At 41.5% G+C, this 26,315-nt stretch overlaps 2 protein-coding genes across 3 annotated transcripts in view; both read right to left on the reverse strand.

Moving 5' to 3' along the window:
* Nucleotides 1-841, reverse strand: part of LOC133650307 (uncharacterized) — a 45,594-nt gene extending 44,753 nt beyond the window's left edge. Inside the window, exons 1-2 of the mRNA XM_062047405.1 lie at nt 809-841; nt 89-298 (exon numbers count right to left, since the gene is read on the reverse strand). The gene's annotated coding sequence lies outside the window, so the exon portion shown is untranslated. The remainder of the gene's footprint in view (nt 1-88; nt 299-808) is intronic.
* A 1,055-nt stretch (nt 842-1,896) lies between these two features.
* Nucleotides 1,897-22,628, reverse strand: zbtb22b (zinc finger and BTB domain containing 22b). 2 transcript variants are annotated; one of them, XM_062047409.1, is made up of 6 exons: nt 22,457-22,628; nt 22,048-22,237; nt 14,820-15,020; nt 11,982-12,653; nt 11,491-11,781; nt 1,897-4,304 (listed from the first exon to the last, which is right to left on the reverse strand). In XM_062047409.1, exons 3-6 carry the CDS (start codon nt 15,018-15,020, stop codon nt 3,372-3,374), a joined length of 2,097 nt encoding a protein of 698 aa, XP_061903393.1. In that variant the 5' UTR covers nt 22,048-22,237; nt 22,457-22,628; the 3' UTR covers nt 1,897-3,371. The 2 variants fall into 2 exon arrangements, with proteins under 2 accessions (XP_061903393.1, XP_061903391.1); XM_062047407.1 differs by lacking the exon at nt 22,457-22,628 and having other exon boundaries at nt 22,048-22,255.
* Nucleotides 22,629-26,315: the final 3,687 nt, after the last annotated feature.

Genomic DNA, 26,315 nt, shown 5'->3' on the forward strand with positions numbered 1-26,315 from the left:
AGGTCCAAACGCATGCATCCCCGTTTTGGACCCAATCCTGTCAGCAATGAAAATGCTAAATATTGTTGCAGTGGTGCGAGAAGCTTACCTTCGTCAAATGAGGATGCAGAGAAGTGTTGTTGTTTTTTTTTGTGGTAAACCACCTTTTCTCTCCTTTTAACGACCGCGGTAGAACAGAAGGCGACAACAGCACAGCTCGGCGGACAACAGGAGTGAGGTTTCCCGTGGTGCTGCTTTGTGCATCTACTGGGCTCGGCGACGCTCGGCAATTATCGGCTGCGTTCGCAGCTCGTGGCGACTGTTTGGGTACACACACATTTGATGGTCACTTCTACTTTTATTATTGTTAATTATAACGTTAATAATTAAGATACAATACATATATGTTTCGTACTAAAATAATATTAATTCATGTCGAAGATGGGTGATGTTACTTGTCTTACATTGTTAACGGGCATTCCTTATTTAAAAATACAAAAAACTAACATTAAGCACGTTTGTCGTGCTTAATACCACACATGTACTTTGAACTGAAGCGAAGAAGATATACTCACTGAAAATAATATAAATAGTGACATTTATTTTCATAATTATTAGCATTTTCAGTAGTGTAAAAGCCAGCTAGCAATATTTTCCTGGCTTGTTTTTTTTAATGAACGAGCTCATTCGGGAAGTATAGAAAACAGTTTGCTAATATTCGACACCAGAGTAAAGGGCTACACTTGTCAAAAAGATTTAAAAAAAATACTTTTTACTGCCAAAAATTAAGCTTGAGGAAATGAGCTAGCTTATTCGCAGTTTTTTTTACCTGAAACGCTGCCATTTTGGGGAAGCCGTGAGGGTCGAGCCAAATGTCTATCTTGGTATCGATACCAGTGGAACACCGTCGACATTGTGTCAGTTCTCTTTATTTTCAGAAACCTCTAAAGAATTAATATTAACTTACGTTTTTTTTACATAAAATGTATGCTGACAACAATTTTGGTGTATAAAAATTCAGTTTGTTAAAATACAGTGCGTAAAAATTCAGTCACAAAAATTAATTGCAAACACCCACTTCCGGTAAATTAAGACTGAAGCAATTGAGCCGGTCTCAAAACAAGCCAATGAGGGGTCAGGTTTTCAGTCACGTGACATTGGCCAATCGGAAGTGGGTCTGGAGTTTTGACGTGCTAAATACTTCTGCACTGAATCTTTTTTATTTTTTATTTTTACAATGATTTTTAAACACTGAATTTTAAACCACTGTATTGTGACAAACTGAAATTTAAACAAAAATTTTGCTCACAAATGTTTTTTCAATTACATTTTCAGCATAATTTGATGTTGAAAAATTATTGTTCACAAAATTCAAAAGCATGACGGCAAAGCTGTATAATAAACCTTTTGGAAAATACAATGTGTCACTATGGTTTCATCCATCCATCCATCTTCTTCCGCTTATCCGAGGTCGGGTCGCGGGGGCAGCAGCCTAAGCAGGGAAGCCCAGACTTCCCTCTCCCCAGCCACTTCGTCCAGCTCCTCCCAGGGGATCCCAAGGCGTTCCCAGGCCAGCCGGGAGAGATAGTCTTCCCAGCGTGTCCTGGGTCTTCCCCGTGGCCTCCTACCGGTCGGACGTGCCCGAAACACCTCCCTAGGGAGGCGTTCGGGTGGCATCTTGACCAGATGGTTTCATATGGGTTAAAATAATTTTCTTTAAGTTCTAGGCTGGGAAAGATGTACATTTTTGTGAGTTCAAACCCCAGCCGAATCATACCAAAGACTATAAAAATGGGAGCCATTACCTCACTGCTTGGCACTCAGCATCAAGGGTTGGAATCGGGGGTTAAATCACCAAAGATGATTCCCGGGCGCGGCCACCGCTGCTGCCCATTGCTCCCCTCACCTCCCAGGGGGTGATCAAGGGTGATGGGTCAAATGCAGGGAATAATTTCGCCACACCTAGTGTGTGTGTGACAATCATTGGTACTTTAACTTTAACTTAATTTTGGAGGGGGAAATAGATTAGGATTTAAACCACACAGTAGTTCATTGCTTAACTGACTCTGAAGACCTGCTTTAATCATCACTGCCCAGCTGGAGCTTGGCGGATTACAAAAAAATAAAAAAAGACTATATGTATGACATCAAAGTCAACAAAGACAATGGTTTGTGCACCTAATAATTTATTGTTATTTTGGTGAACAATAGAAGCAGAGCAGTCAAAGATGCAAACAGTGGACTGTGGAAGAAATGCGGAGACATTTTGTTAAACAAGGAAACCGCTTCTTCAACAAAGTCAAAGGAACTATGAGGTCGTCGAGTGTTTGCTGGGAATCCTGCTCATCTGGAGAGGTCAAAAGTGTACATTACTTCCACCTTTCACGCAGAGAACAACGAACTGACGCATTATTCTTGTCTCACACAGTAAGTCAGGGTTGTTGGAGGCAAATATGATTTTTTTTTGTTTGTTTAAATAAAAACAAGCAGGTGAAACAAATGTCCACACAGTGTGTGAGCTGCCAGCTGCAAAGTAAGACCCGTGGAATGGATTCAGAATGTGCTAACATAGAACATGGGTGTTTCTGTCCAAGGAGACCAAATATAGACTTTAAATACATTCAATGCTATAGCAGCATTTAAACTTTCAAATCCTTCTCAGTATTACAGTCATCTAGTAGTCGTAGTAGTAGTCAACATTATTTCCTAAAAAAAGTTCTCTATTTTCCCAATCTGTCTTCTCAGAGTCACAACGGCGTGTGTCTTTTTTATGTTGCCAGGCAGATTAACCCTGACCTCTGCAGGGTCAACACAACCGCCTCCACGTCTAAAAACCTCCCCCTCTTCAATTCAAGTACCTGCGCGCCGACAAGAAGTGTTTTTATATGGGGGGGAAAAAAGCACAAATGGAACGGTTTTAAAGAGCCATGAAGACGCAACTACAAGATCACAGCACGACACCGCAGCGTTCCTTCGTTTCTTTGCCATGTTGCATTCTAAAAAACTGGGAAGTTGAATATTTCAGACCTTTGACCAAACAAATCCAGCAGATAGCACTGTTTTACAGATTCAATTCAAACATACTATTCCTTATAGTGTTGTTCCTGAGTGCCTGGTGGGCGTGGCATGTATACAAAATGTTTTGCATTAGCAAATGGGGCGGTTTATCATTGAGCCCTATGAAATCTACCTATCAACAAACAGTTCTATAAACTATTCTGTTAATGGCTTCACCTGCCAGCTAATTAAATTCCAAAGTTGATTGTGTTTATCACGCAGGTCAGCCTTTTTTTTTTTACTGTGTCCAATAGATTCAAGCTTCCCAGTGGTCTAATATGCAACATAAAGGTCCATTAGAAAAAGGTTGACCATCTGCGCGAGTCCAGTCTGGGTTAAGTCACGCTGTCGTTGGCGCCGACTTCACACGCGCGGTCACTGCACACGGTGTGACCTAGAGCTGGACCACCGAACATCCCTGACCCATGACTTGATGAGGACACGCCCACGAGCGCCCCTGTGGCCATCATGCTGGCGCCGCTGCTCCCAGAGGCGGACACGCCTCCTCTTCCCCCTCCTCCCAGACCCCCCTCGCCTGGTGGGAGGAGGTGATTAGCGGGATTTAGATCTGAGACATCGTCTCCCGCTCCTCCTCTCAGCCCGCTGTCACAGCCCTGGCTCGGCCCGCCGCGGCGTTCGCAGTGCGAGCGGTGCCTCATGAAGCTGTCGCGCCACATGAACTTCCTGCCGCAGCCGACACAGTCGTACGGTTTGAGGCCCGTGTGCGTCTTCATGTGCTCGGTGAGGTGATGCTTCATCTTGAATTTCTTGGCGCACACAGGGCAGTGGAACGGTCGCAGGTCGAGGTGCATATTAATGTGGCGGTCTCTCATGCTCTTGTGCGTGAACGTCTTCCCGCAGTGACACATGAACACTTTCCCCATACTCACGCCGCTGCCATCTGCGCCCTCGCCTCCCAAGCTGCCCTGAGCCGACAGGTGGGCGGGGCCATGCTCCACACTGGGACCTTTGAAGGAGGCGCCGACCATCATTGCACCCGCCATGCCCAAAGGAGGCGGTGCGGCGGCGTCCATCGAGAGTCCAGGCGTCTGTCCGTAGACAAGGAGCTGGTTCCCTTGCATGTCCAGAGGGTAGAGCTGGGCGCGGGCCGTGGCCGCAGCCTGAACCTGGCCCAACAGCGCAGAAACTGCACGATTGGAGTTCTGGTTCTGACCTGCAGAGTTTTCGTGAAGGTGATGAGCTAAAGACGGGTCCAATAAACTGCCTTCGAACTTCAGGAAGTCCTCTGAAGACTGGCAGTAGTCCATCTGGACAAACAAACACACACGGTTCATTGAACTTTTGCCAAGAACCATAGGACACAAAATGGGGGACGTCTTCGAGATCGTGTCAGGGCCGTAAACAGAGATGGGACGGCGCCTATGAGAAAGGGTATTCTTGGGGTGTCAAAACTGTGACAAAATTCTGTGGACTAAGCTCGCTCGGGGACTCTGTTTGCATTCGCAACGTGTCTTTCTCCACGACATTCCACCCTTTTAGCACTTAGCCGCAGGCATTGAATACACGACCCAGGAACTTCCCTCCTTTCAGATTGGTCACGTTAAACGCCCACTGTCTCCTGGTCAGAGCCAACCAAAGAGAACTGTTACCATCGAACTGTGTCCCTTTTGAAAAGATTACAGTCTTTAGACCAGTGGTTCTTAACCTGGGTTCGATCGAACCCTAAGGGGTTCGGCGGAGGTGAAGACACACCCGACTCATCGTGTAAATAAAAACTTCTCCCTATCGGCGTATTACGGATACGGCAACAGCAGAAGTCACACTGATTTGCAGGTGTGTAATTTGTTGTGAGTTTATGCACTGTGTTGGTTTTGTTCTTTGAACAAGGTGATGTTCATGCACGGTTCATTTTGTGCACCAGTAAAAAACATGGTAACACTTTAGTATGGGGAACATATTCACCATTAACTAGTTGCTTATTAACATGCAAATTAGTAACATATTGGCTCTTAACTAGTCATTATTACGTACTTTTTAATGCCTTATTCGGCATGACCTTATTATAACCCTAACCCTCTAACCCTGACCCTAACCAAATAACTCTAAATTAAGTCTTTGTTACTTAGAATATGTTCCCCTAGTGTCCAAAAAACTCTAAATTAAGTCTATGTAACTTAGAATATGTTCCCCATACTAAAGTGTTACCAAAAACATATAACTTTGTCTTGAATTTGAAAAAAATAAAACATTTTATTTTTCACTAAAGAAGGGTTCAGTGAATGCGCATATGAAACTGGTGGGGTTTGGTACCTCCAACAAGGTTAAGAACCACTGCTTTGAACAAAATAAGACAATGTTGTGTATATTGACATTTAATATGCATGTTCTACACCAGGGATTCTAAACCTTTTTGACCTCGGGCCCCAACCTTTCCACTACAGAGGGAATTGGGGCCCAATAAACAAATGAACACAGAATGAGTAATCCTACCTACTCTTGATATTAATGGTATTCAATAATTATATCTTAAAATGTAACAAAATAAACCGTGTCAAATGATATGAAAGCATCTGTTTATCACAAAGATTATGATCAAGGCTTAGGTTAGGCTGATTCAAATATATTGCAAAAAAAGGGACTCATAAAAGCTGATGAAAAATTAATTTACATACAATAATGCAGTGCTAAAATAAATACATTCTAACTAAATTAATAATAAATAATATATATGTTTTCAATCCAATCTAATCCAAATTTACAATCCTGCGCGCGCTTTGAGGTCCAAGAGCCAACTCCAGCTCGTAGTGCCCAAGACCAGACTTAAAACCAGGGGAGACAGGGCCTTCTCTGTGGTCGGCCCTAAGCTCTGGAACACTCTGCCCCTCCATGTTCGATCTGCTCCCACAGTAGAGTGTTTTAAGTCTCGTCTTAAGACCCACTTTTATTCTCTGGCTTTTAACACTACGTGAGTTGTGTGGTCCTCTGTGTTTTTAAAATTTTGATTTCTATTTACTGTTTTAATTGGTTTTACCCTTTAAAATTGTTTTTAATCATATTTATTTTATATTGTTTTTATATTGGTTTTATATGTATTTTTATTTTTGTTGTGCAGCACTTTGGAAACATTTTGTTGTTTAAATGTGCTATATAAATAAAGTGGATTGGATATATATGTTTTCTAAATAAACTGATAATAAAATGAAAATTAAATTTTTAAAAAAATACAGCTTCACCTCTTGAGTCCTAATTTTTGCGCTTAAGAAACTTCCCTATGACTTTAGCTCCAGACGTCTTCAGTTTGTTTGATATTGTCATTAGTGCCATAAGTGTCCGTTGTGTCCTTGGGAAAGACACTTCACCCTTGCTTCCAGTGCCACTCACACTGCTGTATGACTGTGTATGAATGTTTGGTGGTCGTCGGAGGGGCCGTAGGAGCAAACTGGCAGCCACGCTTCTGTCAGTCTACCACTGGGCATGTAGCATACTACCACCAAATGTGAATGTGGAGTGAATGAATGATGGGTTCTCACTTCTCCGTGCACGCTTTGAGTGTCTAATGTAAAGAAAAACGTTATATAAATCTAATCCCCCCCCCGGAAAAGTGTATTACAACTGAGTTGCAAGTTGATCCGACTGGCAAAATAGACACGTTGCGAGCGCAAATAGAGTCCGCATGCATCATGAATCTTTGAAAAATGAGCCTGTTTTTTACGCACAAGGATTTTGACGCCAAATATTCTCCAACTCTTACTCAGCCCTGGCTGTGTTAGCCGACATAAAAACATTTATTTTTGCTTCGTCACATTCAGAGATGATACTTTGCTATGCTAAATGGCAGAGGTGGGACCAAGTCATTGCTTTGCAAGTCACAAGTAAGTCTCAAGTCTTTGCCCTCAAGTCTCGAGTCAAGTCCCGAGTCAAGACAGGCAAGTCCTGAGTCAAGTCCAAAGTCAAGACTGGAAAGTCTCAAGTGAAGTCCCAAGTCCTGCATTTTGAGTTTCGAGTCCTTTCAAGTCCTTTTAACCACAGACCAATATATTTACACATATTGTGTATGCTTTTAAAACGCTGTATTTATTTATTAAAACAAGTGCATTTGAAATTGCAGGAAAAAAAAATAGTGCTGACATTGCACTTCATAATAGCACTATTAACCAGTCATTTTAAACATTTAACTCATTCCTTTACAGAATAAACACATTTGAAAAAACAAGTGCAACTGTACTTATTTGTACAAAAGTGTTAACATTGTATTTCCATGGCATATTGTATTGTAACTAGTTCCACAGCAGTTTCTATCCTGTTCTTACCTTATCTCATCTCATACTATATGTGTGTTTATGTGTGCGTACACATGAAAAACAAATACATGAACAAAACAATGAACAGAGTTGTACTTTTTAGATGTCAGGGCCCTATGCATCATGTACACATATACTTAATATAGTATACATTTTAACTGACCTTTATTTGACTATGTTTGTCTTTTGGTAGGTGGCTAAAATACGCGGTGCTGCTGACCGCTGTCTAACGTTAAGTTACTGTGTGTGATACATTGACTAACGTAACGTTATGAATAGGTACCTCATGCAACCCTGCTTAAAACAAATCACTTGACAAAAAATATGAATAAGGTAGCAAACTGCAGTGGACGCAACAGATTGCAGTGTTTGCAATGACGTTATAACCACAGACATCTTATAAGTAGACGCAGCATTGGCTGCTGTGATGCGAGAAATTCGTCTGCCATCTTTAAGTGGTGATGAGGAGCCGGCGAGCAGCCTAAACTAACAGTTGACAGGTAGGAAACAAAGATGCCGGGCTGGTGTTCAGCGTTTTTCTACTCAAATGAGCGGACTGTTGAAAATAGGAATCGGGGATTACTTTTCACAAGTAAGATTTAACATTAACGTACTATTGGTTGTATTTTATGAAAAGAATATTACCACAGAGTTGAGAAGGAGCAAAGATCTTCAATATTTGTATGTGAAAATCACAAAGAAATCTTCTGGGGGAGGATGACCCCCTACAGGGGTTTGGTTTACAAACTTTCAGCCCCACCTAAAACTAAATTCACCAGCCGCCACTGATGATGATGCATTCTCATTTTAGGCAAAATATAAGACAATACTTTCTTAACAGTATAATTGTAACCAGGAATAAGTCTTCAAGTAACAATATTCAAATACTAACCTTGCTGGGTAAAACAGAATTTGGTTTTATTCTGAATCCAATGAAACAGATTGGTGGTTTTAGCTGATATAAAGACTTTCAGGTGTTTATATACCGGTATGTCTATGTTTAAGTATTTGGCAGACGCTTTTATCCAAAGCGACATACATAAAAAATACATATATAACAATCACTGTAAACATGATAATTTAAGGGAAGAATGTAATACAAAATATCAATACAAAGTGTCAAGACAGAATAAACTCTCTGCTGCTGCAGCAACAGAGATACGGTCTATAAGATATATAGATATCTAATGTATTCATACATTGTTTATGTAGCATGTATATATAACCTAATCATATTGTTCCTTCAACTTAAAAATAGCTGACCGTTTTTTTCCCCTTCGCTGGGATTATATTCCCAGTTTTGATCTCGGACGTCTGGTCACTTTTAGCGTATGAGAATATTCTATTAATGTTAAGCAAACTATGAATAATAAAACACGCCAAAACATGTGTCCGTTATCATAGCTACACGTATGACAAAAAAGCATGTGAATCAGTGGTATTCAGTGAGGTAAAATGAATTAAATGCGCTGACAGTTCATTGCTCCTGCCAAATGAATTGCACTGAGTGGAGCGGATCACCACTCCAAGATGGCGGCCCCGCGTCTCGTCTGCGCCAGTAGGCAGTAGCCCTCGATGCTGCGTCTACTTATAAGATGTCTATGGTTATAACGTTAGCAGTGAGTTTACAGCCTCACTGATTTAAAGGCCTACTGAAACCCACTACTACCGACCACGCAGTCTGATAGTTTATATATCAATGATGAAATCTTAACATTATAACACATGCCAATACGGCCGGGTTAACTTATAAAGTGACATTTTAAATTTGCCGCTAAACTTCCGGTTCGAAACGCCTCTGAGGATGACGTGTGCGCGTGACGTAGACCGGCGAACACGGGTATGCCTTCCACATTGAAGCCAATACGAAAAAGCTCTGTTTTCATTTCATAATTCCACAGTATTCTGGACATCTGTGTTCGTGAATCTGTTTCAATCATGTTCATTGCATTATGGAGAAGGAAGCTGGGCAAGCAAAGAAGAAAGTTGTCGGTGCGAAATGGACGTATTTTTCGAACGTAGTCAGCCACAACAGTACACAGCCGGCGCTTCTTTGTTTACATTCCCGAAAGATGCAGTCAAGATGGAAGAACTCGGATAACAGAGACTCTAACCAGGAGGACTTTTGACTTGGATACACAGACGCCTGTAGAGAACTGGGACAACACAGACTCTTACCAGGATTACTTTGATTTGGATGACAAAGACGCAGACGTGCTACTGTGAGTATGCAGCTTTGGCTTTTTTTTGCGTATGTACGTAACTTTTTTAAAATATATAAGCTTTATGAACCTTGGGTTAGGTGAACGGTCTTTTGGGCTGAGTGATTGTGTGTGTTGATCATGTGTTTGAATTGTATTGGCGTGTTCTATGGAGCTAGGAGCTAGCAGAGGAGCTATGAGCTAGCATAACACGTACCGTACCGTACGTGCGCGTCACGTACGTAACTTTTTAAAAATATATAAGCTTTATGAACCTTGGGTTAGGTGAACGGTCTTTTGGGCTGAGTGATTGTGTGTGTTGATCAGGTGTTTGAATTGTATTGGCGTGTTCTATGGAGCTAGTAGCTAGCAGAGGAGCTAGGAGCTAGCATAACAAACACGCAGGTGTTATTATGCAGGATTAATTTGTGGCATATTAAATATAAGCCTGGTTGTGTTGTGGCTAATAGAGTATATATATGTCTTGTGTTTATTTACTGTTGTAGTCATTCCCAGCTGAATATCAGGTACCGTGAGTATGCAGCCTTGGCTGCTAAACATTCGATAACTTGACCGTATGTGCGCGTCACGTACGTAACTTTTTAAAAATATATAAGCTTTATGAACCTTGGGTTAGGTAAACGGTCTTTTGGGCTGAGTGATTGTGTGTGTTGATCAGGTGTTTGAATTGTATTGGCGTGTTCTATGGAGCTAGGAGCTAGCAGAGGAGCTAGGAGCTAGCATAACAAACACGCAGGTGTTTTTATGCAGGATTAATTTGTGGCATATTAAATATAAGCCTGGTTGTGTTGTGGCTAATAGAGTATATATATGTCTTGTGTTTATTTACTGTTGTAGTCATTCCCAACTGAATATCAGGTCACCCCCGGCTCTCACAGCATCTTCCCTATCTGAATAGCTTCAACTCCCCACTAGTCCTTCACTTGCACTTTACTCATCCACAAATCTTTCATCCTCGCTCAAATTAATGGGGAAATTGTCGCTTTCTCGGTCCGAATCTCTCTCACTTCATGCGGCCATCATTGTAAACAATAGGAAACTTTGCGTATATGTTCAACTGACTACGTCACGCTACTTCCGGTAGGTGCAAGCCTTTTTTTTATCAGATACCAAAAGTTGCAATCTTTATCGTCGTTGTTCTATACTAAATCCTTTCAGCAAAAATATGGCAATATCGCGAAATGATCAAGTATGACACATAGAATATATCTGCTATCCCCGTTTAAATAAAAAAAAATTCATTTCAGTAGGCCTTTAACTACACAGCAAATAAAAGTCACGTTACTTAGCCAATAAACGTTATCTTACATTCAAAACTTACCCTTCTTTGTGCAACTTCAAATGTCGAACGAAGTTGGAAGTTGTTGCATCTCCGTCTGTAATATTCCACCTGCGTGATTTGCATAAGGCAATTCGTTTTTTGTTGACCAAGTCGTAGTTTTTATACCCGAAGGAAAACCAACTTTGGCATAATTGTTTCTCACTGCTGCGTTGTTTGACAACTCTTCTTCATTGGTTGTCCTGCAATTTGATTGGATGAATGCTGTGTGATGAAAACAACGTAGATCTAATCTGATTGGCTGTTGTACTGAGAGCACACACGCTGACAGAAACAACACGCTGATAGACACAGACGAAGAAAATGAAAAATACGGAGCGCTCCCAAATAACTTTTTAAGCTTTGGGTTTTGGGGAAAGTAGCAAGTCATGTCAAGTCAAAAGGCTCAAGTCCAAGTGAAATCACAAGTCATTGATGTTAAAGTCTAAGTCGAGTTGCAAGTCTCTTTACATTTTGTCAAGTCGAGTCTAAAGTCATCAAATTCATGACTCGAGTCTGACTCGAGTCCAAGTCATGTGACTCGAGTCCACACCTCTGCTAAATGGGGTAGGTGTTAGCGACGTTTCTGTTTGATTTATTATTTTATGGATTGGTACGACAGTTTTAAGGCGTTGCTAAGTTACGTGCTCACCTGCGCGTCCATGTCGCTCTCAGCTCGGCCTCCCGCCTCGGCAGATAGAGTTCGAACGTGCGAGATGCCGAAGTCCCCTCCGTCTCTGTCCCTGCCCGGCGCCACTCCCCTCTCGTCCTCCTCGTCGTCGTCCTCTTCCTCCCCTCCGCCTTCTTCCCCCGACACCACGATGAGGTCGTCGTCCTCCGCCTGTTCCGTTTTGACCACCACCCACTGCTTGCGGGGCATGATGCTGGGCTGGATGTAGGCGGGGCGTTTCTGCAGCGGTGACTCCGACGAGTCTTCCTCGTCCTTTGCGGGAGAGCAGACAGAATCAAAACAGCTGAGTGGTTACGAAAAGTCCTTGTATGCTTTCCTAAAACGTTTAAAGGGGACCAAAATAGCAGATTTGGGTAATAAATACAATGGGCGGAGATAGAAAGCAGTATGGGAAGCCTCTTGGTGGAAAAAATGGAAACGTGACCATTGCAGTTTTTTGTTCACTTCCTCACCTGATAGGAGGAAACGCCAAAGCCATCACTGACTTCCTCCTCCGACACAGAGTTGGTTTTCTTCCTACATCCGCTGCCTCCTCCTCTTCCTCTCTTTTTTTGGTGGTAGGCCTCATCTTCTTCGTCCTCTTCGATCATGAAGGCCTCCTCCCCAGATGGAGTACAGTAGCTAGGCGTGTTGCTGGCCATGCCTCCTTCCACTGAAGTTCCAGCCGTGACGGCGCCGCCGTCCCTGGGGCTGAAGTAGTTGGTGCTGCTGGGAGATTGGCTCTCGCTCACTGATAGGTGGTTTGGAGGCTGGGAGGCACGCGAGGTCTCTTGTGACGCCACCAGTCGAGCTTGATCCCGTGATCCATGGCTGTCATCGCTTCCACCCGCAACCCCGTTGCTGCTGCAGTAACCCACGATCGCAGAGACTCCGCCTCCAGAGGCTTGTGGGACACCGCCACCTCCGCTTGCTCCTCCCCCTGCGGCCCTGCCTTCCTTAAGCAGCTCGGTGCATTTATCCACAATGTGCCACATTTGAAGGACGCTTCCCACCGTCAGGTAGTTGACGATGTCCTCGCGCAGCATCCGGAGCTGACCCGTGTAGGCGCAGCTCAGCACGCTCTCAAACGCGAGCGGGTCCATCACTGCCGGGATGGAGACGGTGGACATGTTCTTCAGGAGGACCTTGAAGGACAATCAGACAAGTCAGCACAAAATTAACTTCAAACACACACACACACACACACACACACACACACACACACACACACACACACACACACACACACACACACACACACACACACACACACACACACACACACACACACACACACACACACACACACACACACACACACACACACACACACACACACACACACACACACACACACACACAGATAGCGACGTAGCAGAATTCAAATATACCGTAATTTTCGGACTATAAATCACAGTTTTTTTCATAGTTTGGCCGGGGGTGCGACTTATACTCAGGAGCGACTTAGACTTAGACTTCCTTTTTATTGTCATTCAAATTGAACTTTACAGCACAGATAAGAACGACATTTCGTTACATAAACTCATGGTAGTGCAGGATAAAAAAAAAGCAATAAGGTGCATATATAAATAAATAAATAAATATAAATAATATATATATATATATATAAATAATATATATATATATATATATATATATATATATATATATATATATATATATATATATATATATATATATATATATATATAATATAAATATAAAATAAATACATATATATAAATAAATAAATAGATTACTGTACAGATAAATATATTGCACTTTTTCACATGCGTCCACGTTTATGGATGTATGTTATATTGTCTTTTTTATTCCAGCGAGTTAATCCATTTTGGGGGGAGTTGAGGGGATCATTTAATTATGATGCGTTTAAGAGTCTTACGGCCTGAGGGAAGAAGCTGTTACAGAACCTGGAGGTTCTGCTTCGGAGGCTGCGGAACCTCTTCCTAGAGTCCAGCAGTGAAAACAGTCCTTGGTGGGGGTGGGAGGAGACTTTGCAGATTTTCTGAGCCCTGGTCAGTATGTGTGAAATTATTAACACATTACCGTAAAATATCAAATAATTTTATTTAGCTCATTCACGTAAGAGACTAGACGTATAAGATTCCATGGGATTTAGCGATTAGGAGTGACAGATTGTTTGGTAAACGTATAGCATGTTCTATATGTTATAGTTATTTGAATGACTCTTACCATAATATGTTACATTAACATACCAGGCACGTTCTCAGTTGGTTATTTATGCCTCATATAACGTACACTTATTCAGCCTGTTGTTCACTATTCTTTATTTATTCTAAATTGCCTTTCAAATGTCTATTCTTGGTGTTGGGTTTTATCAAATAAATTTCCCCAAAAAATGCGACTTATACTCCAGTGCGACTTATATGTTTGTTTCCTTCTTTATTATGCATTTTCGGCCGTTGTGACTTATACTCCGGAGCAACTTATACTTCGAAAAATACGGTAACTTTCCTCTAAGTATAGTCCCCTCGGTTATCAAGGCAGAAGGGAAAATAAATGTCAAGACAACTATGGAAAACACTCAAACAATGTAAACAAAATTAATTTCAACACTTACCAATAACCTCTTAAAGTGAAGATGCAAAAATGAGGAATATGTAAGAAATGCTTAATAAAGTGTAATAAAATAGTACAAAGTGTGAAAATGTAAACAGAGAGAAACCTGAGAAGAACTATTTTCTGCAGGTTTAGTGCCAGGAAGTTACAGCTGTGCTCTAAAGGGTGAGCGCGGCTTAGGTGGTGTGGTAAATCCCATCTTGGTGGGGATGAGAGCCTTGCATCATTTACAGGCCACATTGGTCTGACTACGATCCCTTTCAAAAAAATAAATTACCATACTGTCGAGGTGACTTTTCCTGTTTTATCCACTATTTCCTCTCTTTCTGGAGCAGTCTTTTTTAGTTTATTTTTAGTTACGAGTTAGAGTGCATTAAAAAAGAAAAACAGAGGTGTTCTTGTCTTACATAAGGTTTGTGAAAGATGGTCGAAAAAAGTGCAGTTCCCCATAAAGATCAAACAGTGCAAAATGTAAATTCTTGCAGTTTTTAAACTGGTCTTAAAATTGTAGGGTATTCGTATTCGTTTTCATTTAAGAATATTGACACGTTCGTAATTCGTGATTTTATGTTCACACACAGGTGCTGTCTCTTTAGCGTTTTGTGACATCCTAAATGAATAACCAAATGACAGCTAATCTGCCCTGACCATTCAGATGTCTGCTCCTTTGTTCGCTTGTTTATTAGCACCTTCCGAGTCAAAGGTCCCACCTGGTCGTGGAAGTATGGCGAGGAGGCGGCCAGGACGCAGCGGTGTGCCTTGAACACGTGACCCTGGACGTGGATGGCCAGGTCACAGAGCCGACCGTCCTCTCGCTGCTGGTTCAGGCTGTCCAGCACCGAGGCCTGAGTGCTGGGGAAACACACCTGGAGCACAGAGCCGTCGCCCACCTCCACGGCGGTAGACTGCATCTGGGGAACACAAAGTCACAAATGAACAAATTAAGTGACAAACACACAACAACTCAAATAAATCCAATTAAACATCTTTCCATTCTGAAAATGACCATTATCTGTCCACAAATTAACACCTGGCACGCTTCTCAAGATAGCTTTTACAACACGAACAACAAAATGTAGGTGCTCTCCAAAAAAAAGTGTTCAAAAAGTAATAAAATGAAGAAAAGCCATCTCCTATGACACCGTAAAATAGACTTTGTTTTTACATTCAGCCTCGTTTTGAGAACACACATGGACCTCTTCCTTACAGGCAGTCTCATCCCACCCCCGATATGAGCCCTGATGATGCTGTTTGCAGAATGACAGGGAACACAGTCATGTGTGTACAGGGCGTACGAGAGTGGGCTCAGCACACAGCCCTGGGGTGAGTGTGTAGGGGGGGGAGAGGTGGTCCGTTTGAGTAAGGCTGGGCGATGAAACAATTATACAAATCGCAATAGACACATTATATTAATAAAAAAGCGTTTGATGTTTTTTTTTTGTACTCCTCGTCAGAAGAAAGCGGAAGTTGCCAAGCAAGGTTGGTTGCATGAACAAAGGCACTCACTCTCTGGTAACCGAGCAACGCAAGAAGTGATCACTGATCAGCGGGATTTACAAACGAACAGCCAATCAGGTAACAGTATCAACGATCATGAATTTAAAAAAATAAAAAAAATAAGTCTTTCTCGGATTATAAAACGCTACTTTTTTCTCCAGCGCTTGGAATCCTACGGCTTATAAAACTGTGTGGCTACTTTATCGATTTGTCTTCGCTAACAACCATAATGTTTTGTATTCAATAAATAGTTTTCATTTTGCACCAACAGAGACACTGAAAGGGTGTGTTATTGTTTGTGCTATAGCGCCATCTTTTGGACGAGTTTGCTCACTGCAGGTGCTGAGGGTTGAAAATGTACTTCCTGTCTCGTGCTTTGAACCGGAAGTATAACAGTCCATAGATGTTATGCTCGAAAGGATTCTTCATTCATCGTTCCAGATAAAACAATTTTTACTTACTAAACCGTCCCATAGGTGATGTCTGTCTTTTCATGCATATCTGTAAGTGCTATCATAGCGTTGTTAGCATTAGCGAATAAGCTAACACGTTTTCTAGTGTCTGTGTACGTATTATTACCTTACAATGGCATTCTTTTAGTATTGTTTCAGTTTCATAAGTTCACCAAAACGTCACCGTGGAGTTATTGAGCCAGGTGTAGCTGATTGGAGAGCTAGCTTCAGCCGCTAGTGGGTCCATGACAATGACTTCTGTTTTGTTTGATCAGACGTTTTACTGCTGTGTTACAGGCACCATTTGGAAACAATTAGGGTATGTAAATAAACACTTACAAACCCTTTCGTACCGGTATATATCTGCGGCTTACAGTCTGATGCGGCTAATAAATGAAAAATATGTTTTCTTCTCAAATTTGGTGGGTGCAGCTTAAATACTGGTGCGCGCTGTAGCCTGGGAAGCACAGTAAATGTTGTAAACTCTTTTAGAACGACCTTGCCTGTGCCTGTTCAATCGAAGAACATGTGTAGAGTCTTAACACCACTTTTGGTATCGATAAAACCGATATTCGGGTCGATTCGGACACCCTTACTAAAAAGTGCCTTAGGCGCAGCTTTGCCAGATGTAAACCAAGCGTTGCTACAAAATGTAGCACCACTGCTAATGTGTAGCATCATTTGAAAAGTCACCCGCTAGAGAATGAAGAGTGCTTGAAACTGCATGTCGGTGCCACACCAACAAAATGCCGAAGGAACAATTTCCAGATCAACACCGTATGAAAAAAAAATCAACAACAGAAGGAGATAACGTCCGCAGGAACCTACCACAGAACGAAGGACATACACTATTTGATTTCCTATTATGCAGCTCATTTTTATTTGACACTTATTGAAATATCTTGTGTGACATCATGCACAAAAGTGCACTTTGTTTTAAACTATTGTAGTGGTGTTCTGTACAAAAAGTGCACTTTAATTTAGTGTTGTTTTGATATGTCATCTTAGTGACATCATGCACAAAAAGTGCACTAATAGCTTGTTTTAAAATGTCTGACAATCTTGCACTTTCTGTTTTGGAAATGACATGAATGTTTGTGCCACTGCTTAATAACTTTTTAATAAATACAGTTTTGGTCAATTGACTTAGTTGTGATTTCCCTCTCTGCATGAAAGTTTAAAATGAGCATATATTAATGCAGTATGAACAAGAATGTTTTAATGTAGACAGAGAGAATCATCATACTGCTGTGATTATATGCATCAAGTGTTCATTCAAGGCTAGGGCAAAATATTGCGATATATATCGTGTATCGTGATATGGCCCAAATATATCGAGATATTAATAAAAGGCCATATCGCCCAGCCCTAAGTTAAAGGCCTACTGAAACCCACTACTACCGACCACGCAGTCTGATAGTTTATATATCAATGATGAAATCTTAACATTGCAACACATGCCAATACGGCCGGATTAGATTAGTAAAGTGCAATTTTAAATTTCCCGCGAAATATTCTGCTGAAAACGTCTCGGTATGATGACGTCTGCGCGTGACGTCACGGATTGTGCGGACATATTGGGACACCATTGTGGCCAGCTATTAAGTCGTCTGTTTTCATCGCAAAATTCCACAGTATTCTGGACATCGGTGTTGGTGAATCTTTTGCAATTTGTTTAATGAAGAATGAAGACAGCAAAGAAGAAAGCTGTAGGTGGGAAGCGGTGTATTAGCGGCTGGCTGCAGCAACACAACCAGGAGGACTTTGAGTTGGATAGCAGACGCGCTACCGTGAGTACGCAGCTTTGGCTTCCAAACATTTGATCGCTTGCCCGTACGTGCGTGCCGCTATGTGCATGTCACGTACGTAACTTTGGGGAAATATGCTGTATGAAATGTGCTGTATGAACTTTACGGAGGTGTAGTGATGGGATCGGCATTTCTTTTGACTGTACTGAATCACTAGAATCAGTTCCTTAAATTGATTCGTTCAAAAAAATTTGTTCACCGAATCACCCCCCCCTCCCTCCCCCCCCCCAAAAAAAATTGGGGGGGCGTGCGTAGTACAGACAGTACAGTGCAGACATTCGCGCACTGCGTAGGGACTTGCGTTAATCTAACAACAACAGTTGCAGTAGAAGGGATAATAATAATAATAATAATATGAATCAGAATTGATCCCCAAGGAGAAATGTATTTTTGTTACAATAAGTGTGTAAATAATAGCCTATGTATGTGTACATACATTAGTTATTATTTTTTATTTTAAATCTTCTCAAAACAGTTTTCACGTGGCTTGTTTTCATGGGATCGGCAGTTCTTTTGACTGTACTAATCACTAGAATCAGTGACTGACAACGCCACACTGTGGCCGCAGTTCAGTATGTGTACCGAATCACTTCTGCAGCAGCAGTACAGTTTAATTGCAAATCAGCATTATTATAATGATGATGATAGCTACTAAACAACAACAACAACAACAGTTGCAGTAGAATGGATAATAATAATAATAATAATATGAATCAGAATTGATCCCCAAGGAGAAATTTATTTTTGTTACAATAACTGTGTAAATAATAGCCTATGTATGTGTACATACATTAGTTATTATTTTTATTTTAAATATTCTCAAAACAGCCTGCCCTACACGTTACCCTCCGCCCCTCCCCCTCGCGTCGCTGCTGCTCAGCCTGCACGGATTTTCTTTAACTTTATGTGTTGAGATAATGGGGACGTGTGTTTGTTTTCATGTGGCTTGAGTCAAGACTAGCCGTTAGCTTGGAGAATGAATGGAGAAGGATGCCAATGGCATGAAACATATCCCCGCGACGGGGGGAGAATCACTCGCAGCATTGGGGCAAGCAGAGCAGAGAGCGAGAGCGTTGTCGTTCACTGAGTGATTCATGTCGTTAATCCGCGGTGAACGAATCGTTCGCTCAGTCCCTCCCCCCGCCCTCTCATTGGCTGCGTCGTTCGCCGACGTCGAGGGTTCAGTGAGTCACAGAATGCGCCAGTTCCACTCATACCGGCATGGTCGCGGCGGAGCTCAACTGAACTGAGAAAGGAACTAATCAGTTCATGAAGTGATTCGGTTCAATACGTTCACTCAAAAGATTCGATCCTTCGAACGAATCGTTCGCGAACGACACAACACTACGGAGGTGAACGGTAGTTTGGGCTGTGGGATTGAGTGTGTTGTGCGGGTGTTTGAGTTGTATTGGCGGTTATATGGATGGGAGGGGGGAGGTGTTTGTTATGCGGATTAATTTGTGGCATATTAAATATGAGCCTGGTTGTGTTGTGGCTAATAGAGTATATATATGTCTTGTGTTTATTTACTGTTTTAGTCATTCCCAGCTGAATATCAGGTCCCACCCGCCTCTCACAGCGTCTTCCCTATCTGAATCGCTTCCACTGCCCTCTAATCCTTCACTCTCACTTTCCTCATCCACAAATCTTTCATCCTCGCTCAAATTAACGGGGTAATCGTCGCTTTCTCGGTCCGAACCGCTCTCGCTGCTGGTGGCCATCATTGTAAACAATGTGCAGATGTGAGGAGCTCCACAACCTGTGACGTCACGCTACTTCCGGTACAGGCAAGGCTTTTTTATCAGCGACCAAAAGTTGCAAACTTAAATCGTCTATGTTCTCTACTAAATCCTTTCAGCAAAAATATGGCAATATCGCGAAACGATCAAGTATGACACATAGAATGGACCTGCTATCCCCGTTTAAATAAGAACATTTCATTTCAGTAGGCCTTTAAAGTATCAATGATAGTCACACACACACTAGGTGTGGTGAAATGTGTCCTCTGCATTTGACCCATCCCCTTGTTCACCCCCTTGGAGGTGAGGGGAGCAGTGGGCAGCAGTGGTGGCCACGCCCGGGAATCATTTTTGGTGATTTAACCCCCAATTCCAACCCTTGCTGCTGAGTGCCAAGCAGGGAGGTAATGGGTCCCATTTTTATAGTCTTTTGGTATGACTCGGCCGGGGTTAGAATTCACCACCTAGCAAATGGGACCAAAAAGTATATAATAATAGACTGACCATACGTCCTCTTTTCCCCGGACATGTCCTCTTTTGCGGGGCTGTCCGGGCGGGGTTTCTTAAATGCCTCAAATGTCCGGTATTTTGAGTTAGGGTTGCGTGTATTTTCAATGTACGTCCAGGGTTAAGAAGGGGTTAAAAACAAAACAAATTGTGAAGGTGTGCGCACAATCATTTTTGGTGATTTAACCCCCAATTCCAACCCTTGCTGCTGAGTGCCAAGCAGGGATTGATTGATTGATTGATTGAGACTTTTATTAGTAGGTTGCACAGTGAAGTACATATTCCGTACAATTGACCACTAAATGGTAACACCCGAATAAGTTTTTTAACTTGTTTAAGTCGGGGTCCACTTAAATTGATTCATGATACAGATATATACTATCATATATACTATCATCATAATACAGTCATCACACAAGATAATCACATTGAATTATTTACATTATTTACAATCAGGGGTGTGGAGGGAGGGGGGGGGGATATGGACATCAAGTAGTGGACATAGAGAGAGAGAGAGAGAGAGAGAGAGAGAGAGAGAGAGAGAGAGAGAGAGATTTGCATTTGATTGTTTACATTTGATTACTAGCAATCCGGGGAGGGTGTTAGTTTAGGGTTGTAGCTGCCTGGAGGTGAACTTTTATTGTGGTTTTGAAGGAGGATAGAGATGCCCTTTCTTTTATACCTGTTGGGAGCGCATTCCACATTGATGTGGCATAGAAAGAGAATGAGTTAAGACCTTTGTTAGTTCGGAATCTGGGTTTAACGTGGTTAGTGGAGCACCCCCTGGTGTTGTGGTTATGGCGGTCATTTACGTTAAGGAAGTAGTTTGACATGTACTTCGGTATCAGGGAGGTGTAGCGGATTTTATAGACTAGGCTCAGTGCAAGTTGTTTAACTCTGTCCTCCACCTTAAGCCAGCCCACTTTAGAGAAGTGGGTAGGAGTGAGGTGGGATCTGGGGTGGAGGTCTAGAAGTAACCTGACTAGCTTGTTCTGAGATGTTTGGAGTTTAGATTTGAGGGTTTTGGAGGTGCTAGGGTACCAGGAGGTGCATGCGTAATCGAAAAAGGGTTGAACGAGAGTTCCCGCCAGAATCCTCAAGGTGCTTTTGTTGACCAGAGAGGAAATTCTGTAGAGAAATCTCGTTCGTTGGTTAACCTTTTTGTTTACCTTGGTTGCCATTTTATCACAGGAAAGGTTAGCCTCTAGAATGGAACCTAGGTAGGTGACCTCATCTTTCCTGGTGATGACACTGTCACCTACTTTTATGGTGAAGTCATTGACTCTCTTAAGTTTGATGTGGGACCCAAACAGGATGGATTCTGTTTTACCCAAGTGGATGGATAGCTTGTTGTCAGCGAGCCAGGTGCAAGTTCTACAGAGCTCAGGAGGTAATGGGTCCCATTTTTACAGTCTTTGGTATGACTCTGGATTTGATAAGAGATTCGACAAGTAACCGGTTCGATAAGAGGATTCGATAATAGGCTCGATCTCGATCATTTCTTAACGAACTCTGGACACGCCACTGCCTGTGACTTCACAAGAACGTCACCCTATAAATGCACGGTTGTCAAACTGTTGTTGCAAATTAACCAAAAGACAACAGGCAAAGTCTGGGGGGGAACATTTTAAACGTGGTGGTGTGAACCCCTGTGTCGTAGTGTTGCTAAATGTCGGGCTTATCAAAAATTGTTTAGTTTTTTTTAATTGTACGAAAGTCAACAACGGGAGTTAACCACATTAAATACTTTGTGTAGCTCTCCACCGAGTTTCAGCAGTATAAAGCAAACAGCGGGGACCAGGAGGAGTTAAAAGGCTGCACTGTCAAGACATTACTCGCCGCTTCCATCCATCCCGACAGCTGTGGCGTTAGCATGTTAGCATGTTAGCTCGCGGGGAAAAAACAAACAAACATGGCGGCCCCGCCGTCACTCACCTCGCTCTTTTAGCCTACAACCTCACTCCCCACCCGGGAAGAGAGCCGTTAGCCAGCGCCGCTGCCCGTCGGTGACCCCGGTCTATCCGGTCCTAGAAGTTTCGGAACCATTGTTGGAAAGGTGACGTTCTCCCGGACGACAGTCGACACCAGCCGACGGCGACACTTTCCCTTTAAGGGACGCCAGACACTGTGCCGACACAAAATGAAAGCACCAGAACCTTCCACAGACCATAACCATCGTGGAAATACATGCAATTTTTTTTTTAATGGCATTTTTGCCAAATGTTACCCAATGTAAAAAAAGGCTGCTCGCTACAAATACACACTATTCACACCAGGTGAGGCATAGATACTTTTGGAGGGTTTTTTTTCACATTAGAATAATAAGAAAAAATATATACACTACCGTTCAAAAGTTTGGGGTCACATTGAAATGGCCTTTTTTTTTAAGGAAAAGCACTGTACTTTTCAATGAAGATAACTTTAAACTAGTCTTAACTTTAAAGAAACACACTCTATACATTGCTAATGTGGTAAATGACTATTCTAGCTGCAAAGGTCTGGTTTTTGGTGCAATATCTACATAGGTGTATAGAGGCCCATTTCCAGCAACTATCACTCCAGTGTTCTAATGGTACAATGTGTTTGCTCATTGGCTCAGAAGGCTAATTGATGATTAGAAAACCCTTGTGCAATCGTGTTCACACATCTGAAAACAGTTTAGCTCGTTACAGAAGCTACAAAACGGACCTTCCTTTGAGCAGATTGAGTTGACGGAAGGCGGAAGTAAACCAAGAGTGGTGGCTAAACACGTGAGAGTATCCAAATCTTCTTGGCGGTTGTGCATAAACTGTTTTGTGACTGGATCGAGATGGAAGGGGATAGTGACGGGATGTATGAGGAAGGTATGGACGTGGATAGGACTAGAGGGGAGAAAGGAAAGAAGGGGAGCGGAGGGCATGAAGGAAAGTCGAGTGCTAAAAGAGCCCATGAAGAAGATGAAGAAGTAGAAAAAAGGAAAAAGACTATGGAAGATAATTATAGGATTATATATACATTTAAATCAAGTCAAGACATGAATGACATAAGTTTAATGACACTGGTTAAGGGGTTAAATAAGGACATCGGAGAGGTGGAGATAGCGAAGGTGCTTAGGGACGGGCGAATTTTGATTAAATGCAAAAATGGAGAGCAAAAAAGTAAAGCAATGTGGTTGCAAAAACTGCAATAAGATAATAAAGGAAAAAATCGAAGTGGGAGAACGAAAGGGGGCAAGAGGAGTAGTGACAGGAATTCCAAGAGGTGAAAATTTAGAAGAATTGAAAAGACAAATAAAAGGGGGAACTGTCAAGATGTTGACAAGAATGATGGCATATAGAAATGGAGAAAAGATGGAGAGCGAATCAGTATTAGTACAGTTTGTCGAGGAAGTCCTCCCGCAGAGAATCATGATTGGGTTTTTAAGCTTTTATGTTAGAGCTTACGTCCCACCCCCAGTACGCTGCTTCAAGTGCCAACGCTATGGGCACATAGCCAGTGTGTGTCATGCTAAGTTGAGATGTGGAAGGTGTGGAGGGGAGCATGAATATGGACAATGTGGAGATAATGATCTGGTGAAATGTTGTAACTGTGGCGGGAATCACACAGCAGCGTATGGGGGATGTGTCATTAGGAAACAGGCAACAGAAGTACAGCAAATCAGAGTAGAAAGAAATATTACATACGCAGAGGCAGTTAAAGTAAGAAATCAAGAAAGTGCAGAACAAGATAGAAGTGAGAATAGTTCAGAACGAGACAGAAGTGGCAATAGTTCAAGTAATAAAAAACAAGAGGCAACAAATACAGGACTTTCTATGGACAAGCTAGTCGTGTTCCTGGCATATGTCATAAACTGTACAGAACAGGCAAGAAATAAAACTGAGAAGATCAAAATAATTGTCAAAGCAGCAGCAAAGTTCTTAAATTTAAAAGAACTATCTTGGGAACAGGTACAAGGTGAACTACAGAGAGTAGATGAGACAGAGTCATGTTACCACAATCCAACGCCATGTTAATTATTCAGTGGAATGCCAGAAGTTTAGTAGCAAACGGACAGGAACTAAAGGGATATATTAATAATATGAAAAATAAACCACATATAATATGTATTCAAGAAACCTGGCTGAAGCCAAAATTAAGCTTTATAATAAAAGGATACGTAACAATACGTAAAGATAGGAATGATGGGCAAGGAGGAGGATGTGCCATATTTATTAAAGAAGACATGCATTATACAATATTAAAAGAAAAACAAGAACTAGAAATAGTAGGGGTAGAAGTATGGAATAATAAAGAAAGATACAAAGTGCTAAACTTCTATAATCCGTGCAAGAAATTACAAATTCATCAACTAGAAACAAATAGTCGAGCACTGGAGTGGCAATATCATTTGGTGTGGTGACTTTAATGCACATAGCACAATGTGGGGTGAAAGGGATGACTGGAATGGGGAAACATTGGAAGCATTTTTGGAGGAAAAAGAACTGGTGTGTGTGTGAATGATGGGTCGGGAACAAGATTAGATGTAGTTACGGGTAAAGAAACAGCAATAGATTTAACACTGGTGTCACAAGGGTTAGCAGGAAAGGTAGAGTGGGAAGTAAATAAAGACAGCACTATAGGAAGTGATCACTACCCAATCTCATTCACATAAACATAAACTAAAGGACAGAAAGCACTAAAAAAGAAGGATGATGGAAGTATAATCACGGTGATTGGGGACAATTTAGGGAAAGTACCGACATGACATTAAAGGAAGTGGATATAAATCAAGATATTGAACAACTAAATACAGATATTACAAAGTGCATAATAGAAGCAGCCAAAAAAAGCATACCAAGGAGTAGTATAGGGAAAAGAAGGAAGATAGTGCCGTGGTGGACACAAGCGTGCACAGACGCAATAAAAGAACGGAATAGAGCATTTAGAATATTGAGAAGAACACATAATTTCCAAGATATGATCCAATATAAAAGGCACCAAGCTAAAGTAAGGTACGTTATTAAAAAGACAAAAAAACACTATTGGAGAACGTTTTGTGAATCATTAAATAGAACTACTCCTTTAGGCCAAGTGTGGGGAATGATCAAGAAAATGTCAGGGATCAGAAGTGAACATAAAAATCATGTGATGAAAGATGGGACACGGTGTGTGGTAGAAAATAAAGAAAAAGCAGAACTTTTAGCAAAGACATTTGTTAAAGTGCACAGTAATGATAATTTGAGAAATGTAGAAAAACAAAAGAGAGAAGAAACAATTAGTTTAAATATTGGGGAAATGGTGGAAGACAATGATAATAGTTTAACCAACACTATAGATATGAAATTTTATTTGAATGAAATGGTTCGAATATTGAAAAAGGTTAAAAATACAACACCAGGAAAAGACCAGGTGAGTTATCAGATGATCAAAAACTTAAGCAGCATTGGCAAAGAAGTGGTCTTGAAATTATATAATAGGATATATGAAGAAGGGAAATTACCAGCAGAGTGGAAAGAAGCTGTAATAATTCCGATATGCAAACCAGGGAAAGACCCGGAAGAGGCAGGTAATCATAGGCCGATAGCATTGACCTCAAATTTGGGTAAAGTAATGGAAAAAATGATTAATGAAAGACTAGTGTATTATTTAGAGTCAAAAGAAATAATAAAAAACTACCAAAGTGGATTTCGCAAAGCAAGAAACACAAACGACCCAGCAGTGCAGCTGGAAGAGGAAATTAGAAAGGGACAAATAAAGAAAGAAAGTATAATTGCAGTATTTTTTGATATAGAGAAAGCTTATGATATGTTGTGGAAACAGGGGTTGCTGATAAAACTAAATATAATTGGGATTAGAGGGAAAATGTATAGATGGATAAAAGACTTCTTAACAAGTAGAAAAATATTAGTAAAAATAGAGAATGAATACAGCAGAGTATATGAAGTGGAAAATGGGACCCCGCAAGGGAGTATAATAAGTCCAGTATTATTTTCAATAATGATAAATTAAGTATTTAGTGAAGTGGAAGGGTTAGTGGATGTGGCACTGTTTGCTGACGACGGAGTGATGTGGAAGAGAGGTAGAAATACTAATCATATAGAAAAGAAGAGTCAAAAAGCGGTAAATAAAGTTCAAGAATGGGGAACGGCGTGGGGTTTAAGATTCTCTGTTGGAAAGACAAAAGTCATACATTTTACAAAGAGGAAAGTACAAAACAAGATCCAAATTAAACTCTATGGAGAAAA

Source organism: Entelurus aequoreus, linkage group LG05, assembly GCF_033978785.1.
Source record: "Entelurus aequoreus isolate RoL-2023_Sb linkage group LG05, RoL_Eaeq_v1.1, whole genome shotgun sequence".
NCBI lineage: Eukaryota > Metazoa > Chordata > Actinopteri > Syngnathiformes > Syngnathidae > Entelurus > Entelurus aequoreus.

Coding starts and splice junctions, on each gene's coding strand:
- zbtb22b (XM_062047409.1), bottom strand. CDS start 15,020: ATGCAGTCTACCGCCGTGGAGGTGGGCGACGGCTCTGTGCTCCAGGTG. Junction 12,654..14,819: donor CGCCATACTTCCACGACCAG/GTGGGACCTTTG, acceptor TTGTCCTTCAAG/GTCCTCCTGAAGAACATGTC. Junction 4,305..11,490: donor AGAGCGACATGGACGCGCAG/GTGAGCACGTAA, acceptor TTGTTTGTCCAG/ATGGACTACTGCCAGTCTTC.